This window comes from Larus michahellis, chromosome 10 (assembly GCF_964199755.1).
Source record: "Larus michahellis chromosome 10, bLarMic1.1, whole genome shotgun sequence".
In the NCBI taxonomy this organism is placed as follows: Eukaryota; Metazoa; Chordata; class Aves; order Charadriiformes; family Laridae; genus Larus; species Larus michahellis.
In genome coordinates this window covers 21,829,831-21,851,592 of record NC_133905.1, presented here as the reverse complement: position 1 = coordinate 21,851,592, position 21,762 = coordinate 21,829,831, and the positions used below count along the sequence as shown (strand labels likewise).

Sequence of the window (21,762 nt, the reverse complement as noted above, 5' to 3'; positions counted from 1 at the left end):
ATTCAGTGTATACAATGCATTGTAAACACCAATATCCAACTGGGATATAAGACTATAGGTATCGAATGGTAAACCAAGCAAGGTTCAACAAGGAACAGTCATTACAAAAACCTAGAACAGAGTGCATTTAATGGTTGGACCAAAACTTTTTTTTTTATAACTTACAAAAACTGGCTCATGGGGACATGTGATAGTTTTGTTCTCCCTACCTACTTGGTGGGGGGCAAAAAAAAGAGGTCATCACACATTATTAGACACCAAGCCCCTCCCAGTTGGTTGTTTGGCATTTTTTTTAATGAACATAGGGAAAGTACATTTATGCCTCTACCTGCACAAGCCAAGACTAAGTTCCTAATTTCCACAGAGGGGGGAAAGAAATTCTATTCTCCTGCCCCTACCTCTCATATGAGGAGGTCACAGTAACTTACAAAAAAATGGGCTGAGACCAAGAAAACATAGGTATTGAGGTGAAAATAACGAAGAGAACATTGTTCACACTCCTTCCCGGCTGCACTTAAGCAACAGCACTGTGACATCTCATGTGACATCTACTTACTTCAATCGGAGATACAGAAGGAGGATAGACACCTGCAGTGTGCAGAAAAAACAGAAAGGTTCTTCAAAACCTGAACCTGTGTGCTCTTCAGCAGTGTCTACTGGACCAATGCATTAAATAAATGAATCCCACCACCATTTGCAATTCAAAAAGGAGTAAACAGGTATACTCCGGTGGCCCCGATCAGCTGTGTCACCCTGCCAGCTGGCTTGCTGCCAGGCAGCCACAACCACAGCACACGCCCTAGACAGCCCACACTGTTGCCTGACATGGCTGAAGCAACACCCACCCAGCCATAGCTCCAGCTGAGGGCCAGCCCTCTTCTGCTTCACGCACCCCAGGCCTGTAAGAAAACCAGAAACAGCCTCTTCCGATTAAACATTCAGTGTCTTCTGAATGAACCATTTCTATCACTTTTGCTTGCAAACACATATACAAGGATTTGACCTTAGTCACCAACTTTCTGTTAGGAATCATATTTGTCAACAAGAGTTCATTAACATTTCTGTTTCTGCCAGGCAGGGACACACTTGTGGTGAAAGTGGGTACTGCAAAACTGACAAAGTCCACTTTTTGCAAAAGCTTAAACTAGTCTACAGTTCATGTTACCCATGAATGCCCATCGTTACTCTCCTCCAGCTGGCTGTCTAAAAGCACACTAGCTTTCCTCTGAGAAGTTACATTTGACTCAACACAGACAAAGCTGTTTAATTAGCAAAAGCAGCAGTGCAATCAAGCAAGTATTTTGCATTCTAGACCAAGGTATGACGCTGTCCTCCCACCCATGGCGTCTGTAAAGTCTTATCACCTCATTACACATATTTTTCACTCTACCAGGTAAGTAGGCTCATCCTTGGAAGCACTATCATTATTCCAGGTAACATTTGCTTCATAATTTATTGCTTCACTTTTTGTCATCTACAACATAGCCTTCCTTGCCAATTAACTCTTTTCCATTCTTTGCAATTTTTCCACCTACTTGTAATTACCCTTTGCTGCTATGTTCATCCAACCAGGTCTAGAATCTCTTCTGCAGAGGTTCTACATGCAAAACTGAATTGCTGTATTTGTTGTTCTTTTCTTCAGACACAAGCTTATACTCAAACATATATTTTCACTAAAGCCTTATCATATTTTTTAATGCAGATTGCAATGTATCATATCTACAAATGTGTAAAAATCCAAATTAGTCTATTTCAATTCTATTAAAAATAGATTTCTGTAGTTCAGAGCATTCACAATGGGTAGGCTGGCTGAAGAGCTTCAGGTGATAAAATTATGTGGTATTGGCTATGAATACAACTGAGGGTGATTATCACATGGTACTAATAAGAACTGGGTACTAAAAACGCTTACAGTGAAGTCACTATTTAAGGAATACATTGATACTGTGAGAATATTTAGCCTCAGTCTTTTGGAGAAACATGGTTTCAACAAAAATGTGTACAGTCCTGCAGCGTCCCATAATGTTTACAGAATGGCAAATAACATCCATTTAAAACAGATACAGCCCAAAATACAGTAAGCCCTCTGGACACACTTCTTCAAGATGAACAATGGAGTCTAATAATGTAGTTTTTAATAACCTTTTGTTTCATATTGTTCCTATTTCAACAAATTACTATTTGCTACTGGTAAATAATTATCAAATTCTGAATAAATTGTACGTAGAATTTCTAATTTCACTTAGGTCTAAAGTCTACAAAGCAATTTGTTATTCCCTTTATCTCTTGCTTCTCTTGCTTCAGTCTTACTACTTTGAAATATAATTATCTAAAATTCATTATTTCCTTGCCAGTTTCTCCATTTCCTTTCCATTAAGGCAAACTTCAGAGGAAAACACTGTCAAACTTTTTTTTTTTAATATTACCTACCAACTAAACATGTTACTATAGGTTTCACTAAGCTTCATAGAAATTTCTGTGATCTCTTCAGAAATAAAGAAGAGGGGGAAAAAAATATTCACTTGGATTCTGAGCACGGGGGAAAGGGACGGGATGGTAGATGACACCAGATACAATCTGCCCAGATTTGTAGTCAGCATCTCATATACACTAAGTTGCCTAAAATAACGTTAAGAGCATGTAAGAGCTACAGCAACACACAGAGTCTGGAGGACAAAGTGTTATCCACTAAAAGCCTTCTTTTTTTTTTGTATCAAGTCAAAAAGGCAATCTCTACCATGCAGTGTGTTTTATTATTTATACTAATATAGACAAGTATTACACATGCCAGAACTGTAGATAACCAGAAAAAAACTCTGCAATTTTTTGCTTAGATCATCTTAAAATACTAGCACACACATCGTCTGGTGCATAACACTGTCAGCTGGCCATTTCAGAGAACCAAGGAGAAATACAATTTGCATGAGATTGCTGTACGCTACAAATTCACATTTGTTAACGCATTACGATACGTACTTCAGTTAATCCAGCTGCATGTCCTTGTTCTCATGTTCTTGCCCAGCATGGACTTAACATTTTAAAAAATTGACAAAGAACAAGAAGCATGGCTCAGTGAGCTATACTTCCACCCTTCAGAAAAACACATTCAGTTGCTCACACTTGATGAGGAGAGAGACTTCAGAATAAACTTTACCTGTTTTGCTGCTTGCCCTCATGGCAGCCCCTGCCTATGCCCGCATCTCTCCTCTAATTGTTGCTATTTTGGTTGCAAAAAACGTAGAGCCCTTAATGCAGAGTTCAAAACTGTGGCGCGTGCTGGGAAGTAGTACTGATCTAATGACCTGGTTGTAAGAAGCTGTCTAAGCACATAACTGTCTTCACGTAAAATCTGGTTGCCAGCTCCTTTTTGGAGTGCTAGGAACTCAGTCCAAAGGTCTTAACTAGAATTAGACTGCAACATATCCACATTTTTCTAAGATTCAGATCAAACTTCTCCCAAAGATAATTTCAAAATGTGAATTTTCATATGAAGCAAAAATTAAAGAGAAACCAAATTAAAATCTTTATCACTCTTGCTCAATTTCAGGGCTTTTAAGGAATCTGTTGCCACCTTTGAAAAATTACAGTGTTACACCAAAGGCAAGGTTTTTTTTCCTTTAAGATTAGGAGTTTCTCATTGCAAAGGGCCTAGCAGTTCTTAATTAGCATTTAAAATTAATAAAAGTAACTTATTATGTGTCTTTTCCTCCTACATAAAATACATACATTGATAAGATTACCTTTTCTTTACACTCACTGCCTGAAAGCATATATGTACATTTAGCTGTTTGGTCAGTCTTAAGAACTTAGACCTTTCTAAAAATCAGTCTCCTCATACCTCTGCAACACAGCCACTCTTTGCCTTGCTTTCAAAAACTTCTCACTTCAGCCCCCAAATGAGCGCCAAGTGCAATCACTACTAGTTCCACATTTGCCCACGTCCTGGGTTTCCCTCCCCATTTTCTATTATGGCTTTATGCTTTAATCTAGTGGCAGTGTCCTTTGGAATGCCAGGAGGCTGCAAGAATACTGTCCTAGACAGTGTCGTCCCAGAGGACATCCCAGAGAGCGCTCTGGCAAAGCAGCTGCCCTCATTTATACATTACTAAAATTTAAGTGAAACCCTCTAAAACTGGAAAACTCACTAACCAAAGACCTATACTGAATATAATGAATACTGGAGTTACTAAATCAACCTGTTACTATCAAATAAGATAAATCAGAGTTCTAGAAATATTAATTAGTTCTGCATGACTGAACCACCCCTACTGAACAGAAAAACTACAATGAATTTTTGTTGTAGTATGCAGTTGTCTGGTAGTTACCCCTACATAAAACAACCACACACACATTTTTAATTGAAACTGTTTGCCACCCGTAAATGAAAAAAAACAAAACACCAAAACAACAAAACAATAAGAAACCCATTCTGCTCACTTTAGTAAGTTTTTGCATTATAAACCAGCATTTTTCTGCACTATGAAAATACTGTTCATATTAAAAACATTTACGATAAGCAATGCTTGTCCTTAAATGACTGAGGAATTTTAAACAGAAAGTTTTTTCTTCATATAGCATTTGTCCCAGCCATTTGGACATTACCTCTTGGACCTATCACGAGATGACTAACTACTAAGGCAGTAAACACTACAAGAAATGCACAATTCTCAGGGAAAAAAAGAAGCTGATACTTATAATAAGATTTGTGCTTAAAAATACAATAACAAAATTTTTCCATTTGTTCCTTTTTATAGTTTCATCACTACTGCCAATGAGTCTTATATTCAAGCTTTAAAGCACAAAGCAGACAAAGCGATAATTAGTTTCCAATATTGAAACAGCTTTCTAAATATTACACATAAGCTTTTAATAAAGATAATAATCTACATACACAGCATTTTGGCACCTTGCCACTGATGTACGGCCTCTAATCAATTGCTTGTTCAGCACTGAATATTCAGCACATTTTGTATACAGAACAAAATGGTTATTTTCTGAGGAAATTAAATGCATTTTAAAATAAACTTATCTAGCTGAAAATTTTGGACACTTAACGCAGACCAGTAGCTAGGAAAGGAGAATTAAAAGAAAAGGTTAAGCAAGCTGCCTGGGTTTTAATTTAGCTCTGTCACCAGCCTCTTGGATGACCTTGAGCAAATCATTTTACTTCTTAATTTCCTCCATTTGTAAAGATATCACCAAAGACAGCTAAAGCTGAAAAACAGTCATTGAAGTCTATTACATAAAATCATTATTAAACCTAACGTTGGTTCTTGAAGCTTTCCCCTCCCAACAGATCCACGAAGTGTCTGTGAATCACACCCTTTTTCCACTACATCTTTAAATACTTCGTAAGGTTCTCAACTAGATGGGGTAACTCGGAAAAGGGTTCTGAACACCAGTTAAGGTATTGAAAATGTCTGTTCAGTATGCAGCTGCAGATGAAAAGAACCTGACATTAAAATGCATAAAGAATAGACCAGAAAATAAAATTATCTTTTCCAGTGCTTTCATATAAATTAATAGTACTGTTCCCTTTGAAGGATGTTTGCATTACAGGTCACCCCTTCTTTACGGTGATATTCTAGAATGCCAGAAGGTTTCAAAGATAATTGATGAAAATGATCGCTAGCCATTTGCTTTCACCTTTACACCGAAGGATCATTTATTGTGTAAAGTGACTAACAGAAAGTATTCCACAAGAACCAGAACCAACGAAGACCACTTGTCATGGCTTTGTCTCTGGTAGTTGACTACAAGCTTTAGCTTGTTTTCATTTTTCTCCTACGCTCACCACTGAGGCATGTACAAAGCTACTAGCTGGTATAAAGTCTTTGATATCACCTTACTTTGCAGTTCTGCCCTTTGTAGAAGCCCTTAGAGGTCTCTCTCATCTACGTAGCTGCAAGTTTACAAAGAACCTGTAGGAAAACAATTGTCTTTCACAGCTCTAACACAGCTTTGGTTGAGAATATTATTGGAGAAAGGAGAATGGTTTGACACGTGACTGCATTTGCCCTCTCTCCTTAAGAAGTCAGATAATATAACATGGTAAAAATACACAAATTAGGACAGGTAGTTAATTCACCCATTTTTTCCTCTATCCTATAGCATAAAAGTAAAGAAACAGAAAAGGAGAGTTTCAAAACTTGTAACTTCTTAAGGCAAGAAAACAATAAAAGAAGTCACCAAGATCAAGATTAAAAAACGCAAGCAACAATCGAGCATTTATTTATATGTAGAATATCCCATATGATTCCATTAGCGACAATAATAATGTTGGGTTACTAAATCTCAGACTTCAAGTATGAGTCAATCTTCAACAGAAACAGCATATATTAGAAACAAACGTCCTTTTGATGATAGAGGTAAGAGGCAACATCTTTTGCTGACAGAAGGAGGTGCTGAATGCTTCCTCTGGCACTTACTAAAAAGATGATACTGAATTAATAGGATTTCAGTGTGATCCAGACTGAAATTCTTTTATTTCTATTGAAACTGCAATCCAAAAGATCCAAAAGCAATACATACATTTTCAATTTAAGACAAACACAATGCAGCTCAAAATATTACGAAAACAAACATCCAGCATATGATCCCCTCTCAGGATTAACGTATATCAACTGAAATTGTTTCTTTAGAGGTTCTAAGAGATTGATTTAGTACTGTTTTTCTTGTTGTTGACAGGGCTTGGTTAGTATATCACGTGACAGCAGCTCTACATACCTCATCTTGTTAAACTGTACGTCAATGCATCACACCAGGCAGGGTAGCTAGCGTGGTGGCCATCAGACCACTGAAATGCATCTATTGGCAGTTCGAACCTTTCGGTATTTTTTTTTTCCAAATTATCGTACACATTCCATTTTAGCTCATATAATCAACTTTTATAGCAGTTCAATACCTGTCAATATGGACATCCATACTTCTGAAGGTATAGAACAAACTCTTCTGTATGTATTATCAGAATACACTTTTTTTTTTCCAAATTTATTTTTAAAATCTTCGGTTGCAAAATGATTAGGTTTTTAGAGGGGAAAGAGGCAATATAACAACAAACTGCTCTTTCTAGAATTACATATCCATGTCACATACTACGAGAAAGAAAAAAAAAAAGGCAAGCAGGCATGAGTAACCTTGTGTGTATTTGTGACTGCATCTAGTCTCCTACCTGGAGTGCTGCTGGAGGCATCCACCATGCAGAGGTTTAAAAGCTTTGCTATTGCTGACAGAACGTGTTAATTTGCGGTGCATTTATCGAGTACATAAAACATGCCATGTTTATAATATGCAGGATGGCTTCAGTAGGTATAGAAAAATTCTACCAGAAACAAACTTTATGAACATATACAGTTATTTAAATTACCAAGCAAACATTTGTGCACCACAGAATATTAAATAAATACACGTATCTGCAAGGCAGTGAGCAATGTCCATGGATGCATCTCCATGACGTAGGTACAGAGGCTGTCTTAGTCTGGCAGATACAACCACCTTGTATTTTTAAAAAGAAACAAAAACAAAAAGCAAACCACCCCACAACCACAAAAGACAAAAACCCGAAAAATGTAACAGCTAATATTATCTTCATATTAATAACGTATTTGCTATAGATAAAACCTTACATTTTTGTTTTAAGTATTTTATTAAAGTACCATTTTAAAGCAAACTGTACAAGTCCATCTCGACAGTACGGCTATAAATTTGAGAAGCCGACAATAAAATCACAAACCCACAGTCCGTTACTGAATGATGTCAGTGTTATAAAAACATACTTGTTTTACTCCATATTATTTTAAGGCACTATTAAAACCTTATATACTGTAATTAGCAACAGCAAATGAGAGGATTCACAGCTTGATGTGTAAACACACATTAGAGGGAAACGAGTTAGTGAACGATTAATAGGTATACAACCTTCCTATAAAATACAGCATCCAGCAGAGTCTATCCATGATAAACAGGTCTGAAAAAGCTATAACCTCTCCTACCGGTAGCAGCCACGCACAGGGAAGAAATGAGTTGACGTACAAGTTCTATGTTTTGTAAATACCACATTTTTTATGGTGATGGTGGAAGCAAAACACCCACCCCAAAACAAAACCTGCGAAGTTAATTAACCCAATCGCACAAATTTACAGGTAAAACTGAGGGCTGGTCCTCAGTATCCTGAAGGACCTTCACCCAAACACGCATTTTAGACGCTGCAACAGAAGCAGTGGGACCTGCGTGAAAACAAGCCCGCTCATAAATATCAATTACCACACGTAACGCTACAACCACCCGCAGTTCAAAACAGAAATTCGTGCTTAAGACACCTAAATCCTACCTGCACCCATACACGACCTCTTTTTTTCGCTAGAGAGCACAGGATATCGGGGTTTTTTTCAGGGCGATAAACATGTTTTATTTAGCATTTTGATGGAAAACGGCTTATGGTGCCTAGTCAGGCGCTGCAGGGCTCGCCGGTTTTTGCTCCGTCTTCCAGTCCGTAACGCTTCGCTCCAGCCCCGCGGCTGCCGCCTCAGCGAGGCCGGGCGGCGGGAAGGCACTGCCCGGCGGCGGGGGGCGACACTGCCGGGCGGCCCTCCCGCCACCCCCCCACCCCGGCTCTCCTCACCCCCCGGGGCCCGAGGGGCGCCTGGCCGCCCCCAGGTGAGCCCACATCTGCCGGGGAAGCGGAGAGCGGCCGCCGAGCGGGGAGGGCGCCGGCGGGGGAAAGGGACCGCAGTGCAAGGGAGGGGAAGGAGGAGGAGGAGGGCGCGGAGGGGCATGCAGAGGCGCGGGGGGCACCTACCAGTCCGTGTGCGGCTCGTCGATGACCAGGAGCAGCTTGAACTTTCTGCCGGCGGTCGAGGAGACGGCGGAGGAGGCATCCACCAGACCGGCCGAGGCCGCCGTCTGCTTCACGGCGTTGGAGAGAGAGCTGAAGAAGCTGCTGCCCGTCGACTGCTGCTGCGGCGGAGGCTGCTGCTGGGGGGGCGCCGACTGCGGCGGCTGCCGGCGCTCGGCAGCCGGGGAGGCAGAGGCAGGGGCCGAGGAGGCTGAGGGAGGCGGCGGCGGCGGCTGCTGCGGCTCCGGCCGCTGCAGGTCGGTCATGTAGCCATTGGGCAGGTTGGCGATGAAGCTGCTGTCCGAGAGCCTGCGCCGCAGAAAGTTCATCATCTGGCCGGGCTCGGAGGAGGAGAGGCGAGGCTGTGCCGGGGAGCGGGCGGCGGAGCGCGGCGATACGCAGGCGGGCTCGGTCGCAGCCCCACTGCCGGCCGAGGCGGGCGGCGCTGCCTTCCCCTCCCTTCCCCTCAGCCGCGCGGACACCGGCCGGCTGGCGCGCGCCCGCCGCTGCCGACCGCCCGCCCGCGCGCGCGCCTCCAGGGGGCAGCCGCGCGCGCAGCCTCGCTCCCGCCCCGGGGCGGGGGGACACACGGACACACGCACCGCTCCCCGCCGTCAGCCCCGGCGACGGACGGACAGACACCGGGACCGGACACCGGGGACGGCACGGCGGCCCCGGCTGCGTAACGCTGCCCTGTAGCCGCAGGGACCCCGCTGGCGCCGGCAGCGCGGGGCCACAGGGGCCGGGGGAGGAGGCCGTGCGGCCCCTGACCAATGGACGGCGGTGGTTATTTTCCTTAAAAAAACTCCAAACAGTTCAAGGGAGGTGGAGGGCTGGGCAGCATCAGGCAGTTTCACGTTGTCAGGGAGAATTAGCGGTGCGTTTTCATACCTTAAAACCCGGTCTTTCTTTTAAGAGTAATGCGAATTCTCTTTCCCCTTGAATTTTGGGATAATCACGGGCTGTTTTAACATAAAATACATAACTGAGCCTTCATCGTATGATACAGGCTTTTATCAGCTGATAAAGCTGTGCAGCTGATCTCTCCAGGCCGCGCTGCAGGTAACAGGTGGTCTGAGATCACACACCCCCAAGGCAGGCAGCGATGATTCTTGTAAAGTTGGAGACCTGATAACGCTTTCCTCATGCTAAACGCGTCCACAGCTCAAAGTCTACACGCTCAAAGGCAGAACTGCATAGGATTTTTTAATGAGTCACTGAATTTAGAAAAAAGTTCATATATTAATGACCGAAAATTAAATAAAATACGGAGGCTATTAGAAGATGCTGACGTTTTAAACCCCATAGAGGAACCAGGGGCACACGCTGGCTGCATGGAGCCGCAGCACAGCCCGCACACAGACACGGCATTTTGCGTTAAAGGCACAGGAAATGTGAAGAACCGGAACAACCCTGGGCTTCAACTGCAGCGGGGATGTTCTGTCACTTCACCGATCCCTGGCCCGTGTGGAACTGCACTTATATCTACATAAATTTTTGTCTAGCGAGATCTAGAGAGAATAAATTTCTCTCCGTCGTGTTAAAATATCTTGGGGCTATTCAGATTTCTAAAAAGCTTGTATGTACACACAATAACTTGAGTTAAGTCACCTACAACACGAGAGAGGCGCCAGTCATTGACAGACCGAGGCAGAACACTGCATCATGCCAGGTGCATATGTATTACTTCTACTGACATTACACATGCAAAGATGATAAAAATCACAAGGCTGAGGAATCGTTTCATTCATCCTTGTTTGAATAATTGCAGCAACAATCCCCCCTCCCTTCTCATTTCTAAAGAGCAGGCGTCCAAGTAAAGAAAAAGGGGACGGATGATACTTTTCAAAAGATGCGTTTTTGTAGGATAGAAACCGCTTCCCTTCCCTGTAAAGAGATTACTGAAAAACACTCTTAACCTGTCTTATACTGAAAAATTATATTTAGATTTTATTTTTAAATTACTGTTCTAGCTTGAAGGGTGGTTGCATAAAAATGCCCCCCGCCCCCAGTCTGGACAGGCTGCTTCCAATACGTACTCGGAACCTGCTGATTTTCCTGACGAAAAGCAGACAGTCTTGCAGAGCCACATTAAGCACAGCAGAAGGAACGTTCTGCTGTGCACATTAACAAAATTATTAACCAGGTCTCTCCTACAGGGCTGAAATCTCTCTTCTGTGTCAGCTGCACCTTTGTTACGAAGGCAAGACACATGTAGCTACGGGAAATGATAGGGAGCAATTTAAATGTCGGGCTCCATTACTATAAAACAAAATAGAGGAATTATTAAGCAGACTGGTTAGGCTGCTCAAATTTCAGTGACGCAAGATCTACCCTTCTTCACGTCTTTGTGTGGAAAACTTTTGTTTTCTGATTGATGAAATCCGATTCCCATCCATAGTACTTTCTTATATATTCTCAGTGGAGCCAAATGCTGACTTTAAGATGACGTGGACTGATTCTAATTGTAATCATGGCCAACAGACTCTCGGATCCAGTTGCCCTTTCTGGTTCCAGGAACTGTGAGATGCTTGGATGAGCAGCAGAAGCCTTGTTCACCCACCCTCTGCACTCAGATCTTACGGCTAATGCAGAATGATAAAAAGAAGGTATTTCCCAGCTATATTCACTTTGCACGGTCTCTTCCATATGAGCACCTTCTCAGAAATTTGTACTTGGGGCTTTTTTATCTCTTTACATTACCACTATGCTGACTAAAATTTAAAAAAATAATCAATCATCCTCAAATGCTAGACTTCAGAGGTTTTTGGTTTTTTTTAAAAACACCCCATAGAGTATTTTAACAACCTTATACAGCCAGAACTGCCCCAAGGCAACTGGCAACTGAATTTGGTTAAAGAACTTGGTCCCTAGTCCAGAACAAAACAAAAAGCAGAGTTCTTCACGTGGCATCGCTGTTACTGTAAATGGAAAACTCGGCTTGAAGAGTACGGATGGAATATTACAGAGAGCTTCCTAAATGTAATACTACATAAAGCTGTGCCTGAAAAAGAACTAACAGCACTTTTTGTCCAACCTACTATTCACGGTACTTCAACACCTCACGACATCTTTGCGAGATAATTCAACAAGCTTGTGTCCATTAGGAAGAATACCGAATCGCCGGTATGTTACGTGACAAAAGTCATAAATGGAGTCGATATCAAAGCAGAGAGTACAACGGCAATTTTAAATCCAGTCTTGTTTCCTAACACTGAAATAGCTATGCAAAAAAGGATACAATTACTGGGGATTAGTTGTGTTGGCAAACTGAGAGGGGAAAAAAGTAAAAGAAAGGATGAAGCATCCTAAGTAGTACACTTTATAATGACTTATCGCATCTGCATACCAGTATAAGCACAGGAACAACTACAGTAGGATTCATCTTAAAAAAAAGAGAACAATAAAAGAAATTTACAAGCAGGTTAGGGCCGGTATGATTTCATTTAATATTCTTTGGCTATTATAATTTAAAACTAAACTTTAGGCTGGTCAAATGCCTCTTAAAGTTATATTAGCATGTAAGAGAAGCAACTTTCAGATAACCATACGTGGTGGAAGTGAAAGAATCGACTTACACGTGCTAGAAATTGGGGATACCTATCACTTGAGCAGATTGAATTAATACATTTGAAATGAAAACTACTTAACATCTCACGTTATCAGCTATTCATCTACAAAAATGTGCAAGTCTACAAAAATGCAATTACATTTAAGGGAGAAAAAATGACTAATCCTCTCAGCCTGTATGCTGTACATCATACTGTGCTTATAGTAATAGATAAAAGAAATGGGAAGAATCCAGGGAAGCATTTTCCTTGTATTTTATGTGCTAATATGTGTTCTAAGCCACATGGACTTCTACACCTCACATCCTTAGAAAAAAACATTCCATTATTGAGTGAATCCTGTTTCATGCATCTCCATTCATGCCACGCTTTCAGCAAAGTGTTACCTTCAGGTCTAAACATTCATTCCAGCCGGCACGAAGGAAGAAAGCGGCTGCCTGTACCGGAGGGGAGCGCAAGGAGTTTGTGCAGGGTGACAACAGTTGCCTCAGGAAAGTAATTTGCACATTTCCCAACCACTGACCTGCCGAAAATGGGAACAAGCCAGAATGGAGGGGAGGGAACACTGTTGGCAGATGACAGTGTAACCGAGCCTGGAATAGCAGGCACTTAGGCCTATTTTCATGATAAATGCTAAACGGAAGCTCTGTGCTGAAAATAAGTCCTAGACAGAAAGTACTCTGCTGGACTGTAGGGTATCACCTGGCAATCCTCGGAGAGATCAGCTTTACGAGGCTTTCTAAAAGCCTCATAATTTATTTAAACCCATGCTAGTAGGTCATCAAAAATTTTCTTACAAACTCCATAGAAATATGACACTTGTTTATCACAGAGATAAATAAAATACACACATACAAAGAAAATACAGCAGAAACAGGGGCTGAAGTGCACATTTGCTATATGCCAAGGATGTTATACACAGTATATAAAGGTGATGTACACTATTGTCACCCATCTTTAGTGATACATGTGAGTCACTAAACAGACATAATGTTGACAATACCACTATACAACCTTTTCCGTGTTTTATCTGTAGCTGATTTTTAAAATATTTTTCTCCCTTAAAAGACACGCACCAACTAGTAAGATAGACCAATGTGATTACTGCGAAGACTTAATAGCGAAGACTTCGTGAAGACTAATGGAGTCCCTTGAGTCAATGCTCTGTTAGTGTGACAGCAATGTTTGTATGAAGTGCATTTGCTGAATTTGTGAAATATTACTTATCTTTAAATATTCAAATTTCAAACTGGTGTTTCACCTGCAATGCTTTTCTTAAAAAGCTAGTCCTTATCTATACTCCAACATTTGTATTATTTCTATCAAACACATACCCCATTTTCCAATTTGCAATTTTCCAAGCATATCATAGCAACTTCTCTCAGAGGTGTCTGACCGCCTATCCCAGCGGTCCCACACTTTCACTTAGTTCCATTAGACATCTTCACCGAACTCTCCCAGAACTCCTGCTGTTACAATGCCCCTGAAGCAAAAACACGTCAGCTTTCTATTTCTGATCTTCTTGCATTTTGTTGTCCAAGGTGGCAGAAGCACGGTTAAACCATATGAAGATGTGACAGAAATAGGCACACTGGGGAGTAACTGCCTCAGTTATTGCTTTAGAAAGGACGCAAAATCAGCTTGATCTTCCCTTCCCAAATCTAGGCTGTCATGTTTTGATTTATGAACATTATCAGAGGACACAAATTAACTTGAATTGTTTTTTGTCAGATGGTCATTTAAAGTCTAAGTTTTTATTACCTAGGCTGCACTCTTGGTATTAATATAATTTTCTTCTGATATGCCTACCTATGTATGTTTTGAATCATGTTGGGAAATTTGACTTTCAATTTACAAAAAGTTCACAAAAAAGTAACAGGAACTTGAAATGCTAACAAAATACTGGCAGGGTGCTATGCAAAATTGTTAGGTCAATGTATTAAGATATAAGGGCTCTCTGGTTTATTTATGGCAGTTTAGTAAATTTTTACCTGGCCTTATGTAATTTCACATTTTATAACTATACCAATTCAAACAGTTGTGTATTGGCAAGAAATGCACTGTACTAATTCTCCTAGCGTTCACAGAGAGGACGCGATGGCTGTAACGGTATGTAAGGAGGTCGCAAAAAGCAGCCGCCTCTGCTCCCACTTGTGCCCCGGGAGAGCATCTGATAACCCTCAGCTGCTGTGCTCCCGAGACAGCAGCTTCTCCCCTGCCGCCGTTCCCCCACAAGGGGAGTACGGGAGGAAATGCTGCCCCCCTAAAGCGCTGTGACTGAACCCAACTCGCTTGTGCCAATGTCAAAAAGATGCATTTTGTGTCCTTGTCAGTACAAAAGCCAAAGACTCTCTGACAGCATTTCCTTACATTTGAAAGCACACAGTATTCCTGAAAAGAAAATTATGTACTGTATTGTACATCCTCTGTGCTCAGCAGTCCATTAAATCCTATGTAGAAAACCTATGACAATTTATTTGATAAATCATAATTTATTGGAGATTAGACTTTTACTTTTGCAAACTTTGAACATGGCTGGATTCGTACCGCAGAAGAGGGCTTTGTAGTCTCATGAATAACGCTTGCTGAGGTGTAGGAGGGAGTTCAGAAAAATTCTGAGAGAGATGTGAGAACAACCTGTAATAGAAACAGACAGGCTATGATCGACATGAGTGGTAACTATAGGTCAAATAAATGATTACAGGAGATAAGTCTGTTAAAATAGTTTGCCTCGATTCCAAAAATCTGGAGTTATAATAGCAGTAACAGTTACCTTTCCATTTCCTACTAAAATACATCTGTTATCTTATTTTTTGGTTCACTATATCCCATGCTTAAGGATTTTTTTTATTTTATTCTTTTAAAATACATTGATACAAATACAAAGGAACTTCAAGCACTTTTTACCACGTAATTAAGGCTCAAATACTGCCAGCCTTACTCAGACAACTTCTTTAAAAGCTGAAGGCAATCTTGCAAATATTTCAGAACTCAAGCCACAGCAGTCTAAATAATTCACTTTTAAATAAAATTTATAGCAAAAAATTCAACAATTACACACATGGACTGACACTGAATATATAAAGAAGAGGCATGAAGAAGAACACACACCTTCAATTTACGTGACAATATATGTATATTAAAGTAGATATAAAGTATTGTTTACTGGCATTGTATTTCTAGAGGAATGCAGCAATAAATGTGGTATGCCCATATGACCTGCTGTATTTCTTGTATTTTCCACTCTTTTAATTTTGAAACCATAGTCTCTATTATACTACTAATCTCAAAACCAGGTAGTTTATTTCTTTGCATCTCGGTGAGCAGTGTTTCCTCTTCTAATCCAGAAGACTGTCCTGTATCAGTTCATTTGCCGATTTTCTGTAATGCAGAGCCGTCTCAACTACTAAGAGACATTTACTGTTTTGCAGACTGAGTACAGATCTTTCTAAACAAACTGTTTACAAACTACACATACTATCTAGGGATAATCCTATCAGCAAAACTTGGACATTTCTCAGTGTGGAGGAGAGCTGCCATTATGAAAAGGAATAAATAGTAGGTGTTATGAGTAACAAAAATAAGACAAAGTCACAGTGAATGTTACACCAGAATTTGACCAAGACAGAAGAAAAAGCATCTTTCTAAAACCCAGAAAAATATAAATTCCTCATAAGATGTATTAAAGTATAATTTAGAACTTTACTTTCTTTGATCGCTAAAGAATAAAATTAACAAGGAATACTATACAAACGCTATAGAAAAACTGCAGAAGACAAAAAAATGTTCATCTGCTAAGAAGAGCAGAGCTGAAGGCTTGATGTGTTCTAGGTACACACACGCATACGCTCAGATGGACCGTGCTTACACAGGAATGGCCTTTTTTGTCCCTTAAAACCTGAAGATTTTCCTAATCAGAGAAAACCCAATGATACATAAAGATAATTTTCATCCTCCAAATAAGAGGCTAAACAGTGCATGAATGTCCTCTGAAGATCAACAAGTCTGCTAGCTAAATCATACATAAAAGTCAATTTAATCCACACAAAGTGTTTTGGTCTGTTTTTTAAGGTTTTTCTTCTGCAAATTTTTTATTTATGTTATGAAATTTACAGTGTAAATATCCTACCATTCTGACTCATATTCTGACTGACTGAATAGATAAATGCGAGATCAACAGCAACAGTTACGTAGTGAAAAATAAGCCCAGGACCGGCTGGGTCATAATGAAAAAGAATCAAACGCTATAAACCACAATTCTAGATTATATACAGAGAACAAAATATGGTATTTACATCCAATCTGGCCTTCATAATAAAACTGTAATTTTCTTTTTAAATGACTTATCAAATGATTAAGACGAATGCACATTTACCTAATTAATTGTCTGCTTTAGTTACCACAAATTAATTTTCAATACCACGTATGTGAAAACCTGATAAGCTATTAATGTGCAACATGCAAGATGAGCAAAGAACTGAAACGATGACAGCACATGAGTGAAATAATACTATTATGTTTTGCTAGTATTTTTTTCTCAACTGAATTAAAAGCCAGTACTATGCAATGTGTAGGATTCAAAAATTACCTTTCATCTCACCGTTGTCAATGAAGGCCAATCTATTTTATAAAATAAGACATGAAAAAGTCAGCTGCAATGTAAAGAATTAAAATAAAGAACAACTTTATAAGTAAAGTGTAAACTATTCAATTTAAATCTTATACATTATTGTATGTATAAATATACGCGCAGACACATATTACGTACGTGTGCAGATACAATTACATGCATTCGATGAATGTGAAAGTCACGACACATTCCAATGTAAATGCATGCACACAGCATCCCTTAAATTGCTATATCCTAAAAGCTAAAAGACTGAGATATCCTCCACGTAAAAACGGGGGGGAAGAGACCCAGGAAAAATAACAAACTTCCTTCAGGATTACTTGCTTCACAGACCCTTTAGCTCTCACTGTACTGCTCACTTTTCTAGCAAACCTGGAACTTCTGATTAGCAATCAGCTGGCTAAATCCTGCTGTCAGAATCCTATCGTACCTCCTTCAGCACACTGGAAGCCAGCATAAAGTCTAGAGCATCCTATTCAACATGCACTTGCCTATTTTAAAATTCACTTTTAAAACATTAAGGCCACATTTCTATGTAATACAAAAGAACACTATAATATATAATTTACTGACAAACAGATGACAATAGTAGAACTATTCAACAATTCAGTTGCAAGGTTGAGAATCAGATTCTCAGGAAAAGTGTGGGAATATGCACCTATGAATTCTATTCTTATTAAATAAACAAACAATTTGTAGAAGGAACTGTATTCAGAGGATAATTCAAAATTCTGGCAGGGCTAGTGTAGGAAGACAAGCTTCTCTCTGTCAGTCTTTAGGGCTTTGGTATAGTAGAAAATTTTAGTCATTTACTGCAGAATTGCATTCTGACTTCATATGAAGTTAATACACTGCACAAACCAGTGCAGGCCTCGCAACTAACACAAGTTCGCAGTTTTAAGTTCTTTTTCACACTATTACAAGATGTCAACATTTCAGTCACAAATAATCTCCTAGAAGACACAGGTCACAAATACTGACTACGTCGTTGTTTATAAATCAAAAATTAATAAACTGGGACTCCTAATTAAGGAAGTACCCTATTAATTCCATTATCAAGATGAAAAGAGTTCCCATTAAACCTCTGGTTTGATTTCTGTCCCTCAGATGTGTATAAACTGCCTCTTAACCTGAAATCTTGTGTCTCAGATACCCTTGTACATCAGCACCAAAGATGTAACATTACTGAAACGTTTTTAGACATTTTTTAGTTTTTTAAGCAGTTAAGACTTATTAAATCCTAAGAATTATTTTTAACACACAGAGATTGTGCCCATAAGCATTAGAGACTCGCATAACTTTGGTTACTCTCACTGCAATTGAAAGCAGCCAGCCCCACATTTGAAATTGTTAGGCCTCTTTTGTGTCACTCCGCGCAATGCTGCCAAATAGACTATTGTCATCTTCAACATTCTACAAAGGTTTTGCCTCGTCTCTGTTCATAGGTTTCTCCAGCAAGATTATTTCCATTTTGCTGCTTGTAGTGAGTTTAGTATCATCCATTTGTTATGCAATGAAAATTCTGCCTAAGAATTTTTATTCTAGCAAAAGAAAAAAAAAAAAGGTGGGCAAGTGATCTTAAGAATCCAAAGAATAAGTTTACTATAGTGTATTGGACTGTGAAACAGTTTGCCTCATTGCTTATTAGAATCATGTGAATTGGACAAACTACTGCTCAGTGAAGAGCCAAAGATCCTCTTCTCTTTTTACAAATATGTAGAATTTAAACAGATTCTCCTTCACAGAGATTTAAAAGCCCAAATGTCCTTATAACATAACCGCAGAGTAAGGCCAAGTAAGGACACTTCCCTTGCGTTGAAGTTGACTGTGTACCACCTGCCGATAACTTTGCCCTAAATTCTTGATTAGATCTGTCCAATAGAGCGCACAATAAATGGTAGCCCAATGTATGTGCTGTTGTCAGCTAATTTTCTTTTTGTGTTTAACCAGAGTAACTCCAGTACTAGCTAAGGAAAAATAATATTGTAAAAATTATTCTATAGTAAGTTCTGTATTGAAGGCAGCATTCTGTCATCATCTGTATAATGATCGTTTATGCTCTGAAATACTGCCTTACGCCGCTATAAATCTATGACCCTCTAATGAGGTGCTGCTGCTTTAGTTGTCCACTAATGAGAAAAGTTTATTTCAGAAGTTCCTAATTTCACAAGAAAATCGAGAAGGACCTCTGCTCCACTCCATACTTGCTGGATCGGTACTGCAGCAAGTATATGTTCCACACTACTTTGGGATGTAAAGCCCACTAATAATCAGTTGGACATAAAAATAGATGTCTGAATGCTTTCTAAAAGCAAATCTTTATGATGTCCCTAGTTAAAAATATCTGAAAACAGCTATACAAAATACGGATACCAATCTACCCAATATATTTTTGTATTGTCAAGAAGAAAAGTGCATCACAGTGACATGTTTATATGATGTTGTGAATTGAACTCATAAAGTAATGGTTGTTAATGTGCTGTAACTACTCTTAAAACTGTCACATCAATTTTAAAATTTTATCTGTTTCATTAAGTGCTATACTCCTTTCAGAGACCACAAATGAACGAAAACCAAAAGAAATTTCCTTTCCGATATGCTCTTTGAAATCAATAGGACTAAAAGACGAAGATGCAAGATGGCACGACACGTTTATGTCTTTATCAAGCTTTGAATGTCTTAGGACATTAGGAAGACGGTCTGACTTCTTATGTTACAGCTATTTTGTCCTGCACTTGCATTACGCTAATCCCATGTTTTACATCATTCGAAGAGCAATTGCGCTTTAAGCATTTGATTTCTTAGAACCATTTTAGGGTTTAGAGATTAATTCCGTTTCTTCTACGGAACTGAAACAGAGCAAGAGATAATCTCTGACGTTTGACACGGAGAAATGCTACAAGACTTTTTAAAAGTTATGTAATAATCCCCGTTCCCACCTTTTACAGAAGTGCTATGCTAGAATTATCTTATTCCTATTCTTTTCGGTGTGAAATAAAATAAAACTAACATAAAGTACATAAACTAAGTTACATTGTCCCTGCTTACACAATATTTCCTTGCTTGTTGGGATTAATATTAGAGCTTTTTTCAAGTAATACAATAGATTATGGAACTCCCCAAACCTTTTGTATCTAGAAGTTACATAAACAGCCATTGACCTTTGCTTGGTTTTAGTTCCTTCTATTTAGATTTGAACATAAAGCATTTTGCAATGGGATGAAAAACCTACCCGCCTGCCCCTTAGCAGAATAACTATTACAGCTTGGGAGTGAACATCAAACCACAGCATGAAGGCAGACATGTGAAATGTCATGAGATGGGAAATTAAAGCTGAGATAAGAACCCTTAGAGAAGACTTTAACAAGATATTAGGTCCCATTCAAAATGCATTTAGCTGGCTTATTTCACTGATGTTAGCTCTGATCTAGAAATGCGGGCATCACTCCAAGGGTGTACCTCTTTCTCCGCCATCTGTTATCACAAGGAGAGACGCCCAAGTTATACTCATTTCCCTCCCCCAGTAAATAAGTAAATAAATAATTCTGACAACTGGCAGGACATTATCCAGGAGAACATCGCAGCATGAGAACTGCCTCCTCCCGTAACAGCTGTTGTCTCTATAGCATACAAGGGAACTCGATGTGCAAACACAGGGGGGTCTCTACAGTAGGAATCCTAAAATGATAATTAGTTGCGAGGTAGCATCGTTTTTGCCAACTATGAAAGCTATGGCGGAGTTTTTTTATTTCAATGCCTAAAATTTTATTTATAGAAAAATATTTAGTATTTGTCCTGCACGCACAGCAATTTTAACTTTCTGTGAGCTGCTTCTTCACATACCAAAATCCACGCATAAATATTTATGTTAAATATAAGGCAATGAGAGCGTCAGGAGAAGTCAGATGCTTACATTTTGCACGAAATCTAGCTTTATCACAGAATTTGGCAAAGTAGTTGAAATAAATTACCTAGTTTTATGTGTAATTGATAGTAATTTTCTGCCTATTTTTACAGAAGAATTGTATGTTTTGGTTCCATATACAGGGAAAATATTCAAGTTCAGGCAGAAGAGTCAAGAATTTAGATTAGCTGAGTCACTGTATTGTAGCAACAGACCTCTCTCAGTAGGAAGCAAGTAGATTAGCTAGCCTCATCCAAGAGGTGAAGCCATCACCATCCAGGAATATGATTAAAAGCAGAATCCAAAAATCTTGCATCTTTAGCGCCAAGGACATTCAGTTGTATCATTATAAACTTAAATAGCATTTGCATAATATAGAGCTGATTAACAGATGTGGATCAGTAAAGGTTAAGTCATAAAAATAGACTAGTCTGCCGCACACTGCAAGAGTTTCGGTCGATGCTGTATTTATGCAGTAAATTAACCCTTAAATTTGATGTCTCTGTCTCCAAGAATCCTTTACTGGGATATTATTTACAGCCCTCAGTTCATTATTGAGGTAGCACAGCCGTGTCTTTTATCCCATAGTGAGTCTGAAGGCTCACAAATAGCTCTGATTATAGCCCTTAAAAAAAAAAGACATTAAAATAGGATGATAAATTCAGTCATCTGAGTTATCTTGTTTGAGCAAGAGCATCGTGCAGCATGCAGTAAGCTTCTAAGATTTTACGTATTATTACAGGGGTAGTCATTCACTAGTAGTATTAAATAATATTTGTGTCCTTCAGCAGCTGCTTCTCTCTGGTTTCTTCACATTTTGTAACAG

The 21,762-nt window shown here is 39.5% G+C and overlaps 1 protein-coding gene and 1 long non-coding RNA gene across 2 annotated transcripts in view; both read right to left on the bottom strand.

Annotated features, from left to right (window-relative positions):
* Positions 1-9,368, bottom strand: part of SYN2 (synapsin II) — a 195,463-nt gene extending 186,095 nt beyond the window's left edge. The window contains exon 1 of the mRNA XM_074602556.1: positions 8,798-9,368. Within this exon, the coding sequence (XP_074458657.1) occupies positions 8,798-9,165 (368 nt within the window). The 5' untranslated portion in view covers positions 9,166-9,368. The remainder of the gene's footprint in view (positions 1-8,797) is intronic.
* A 3,785-nt stretch (positions 9,369-13,153) lies between these two features.
* Positions 13,154-21,762, bottom strand: part of LOC141749273 (uncharacterized) — a 61,419-nt gene continuing 52,810 nt past the window's right edge. The window contains exons 3-4 of the long non-coding RNA XR_012589307.1: positions 16,991-17,022; positions 13,154-15,039 (exon numbers count right to left, since the gene is read on the bottom strand). This is a non-coding gene — a long non-coding RNA (uncharacterized LOC141749273). The remainder of the gene's footprint in view (positions 15,040-16,990; positions 17,023-21,762) is intronic.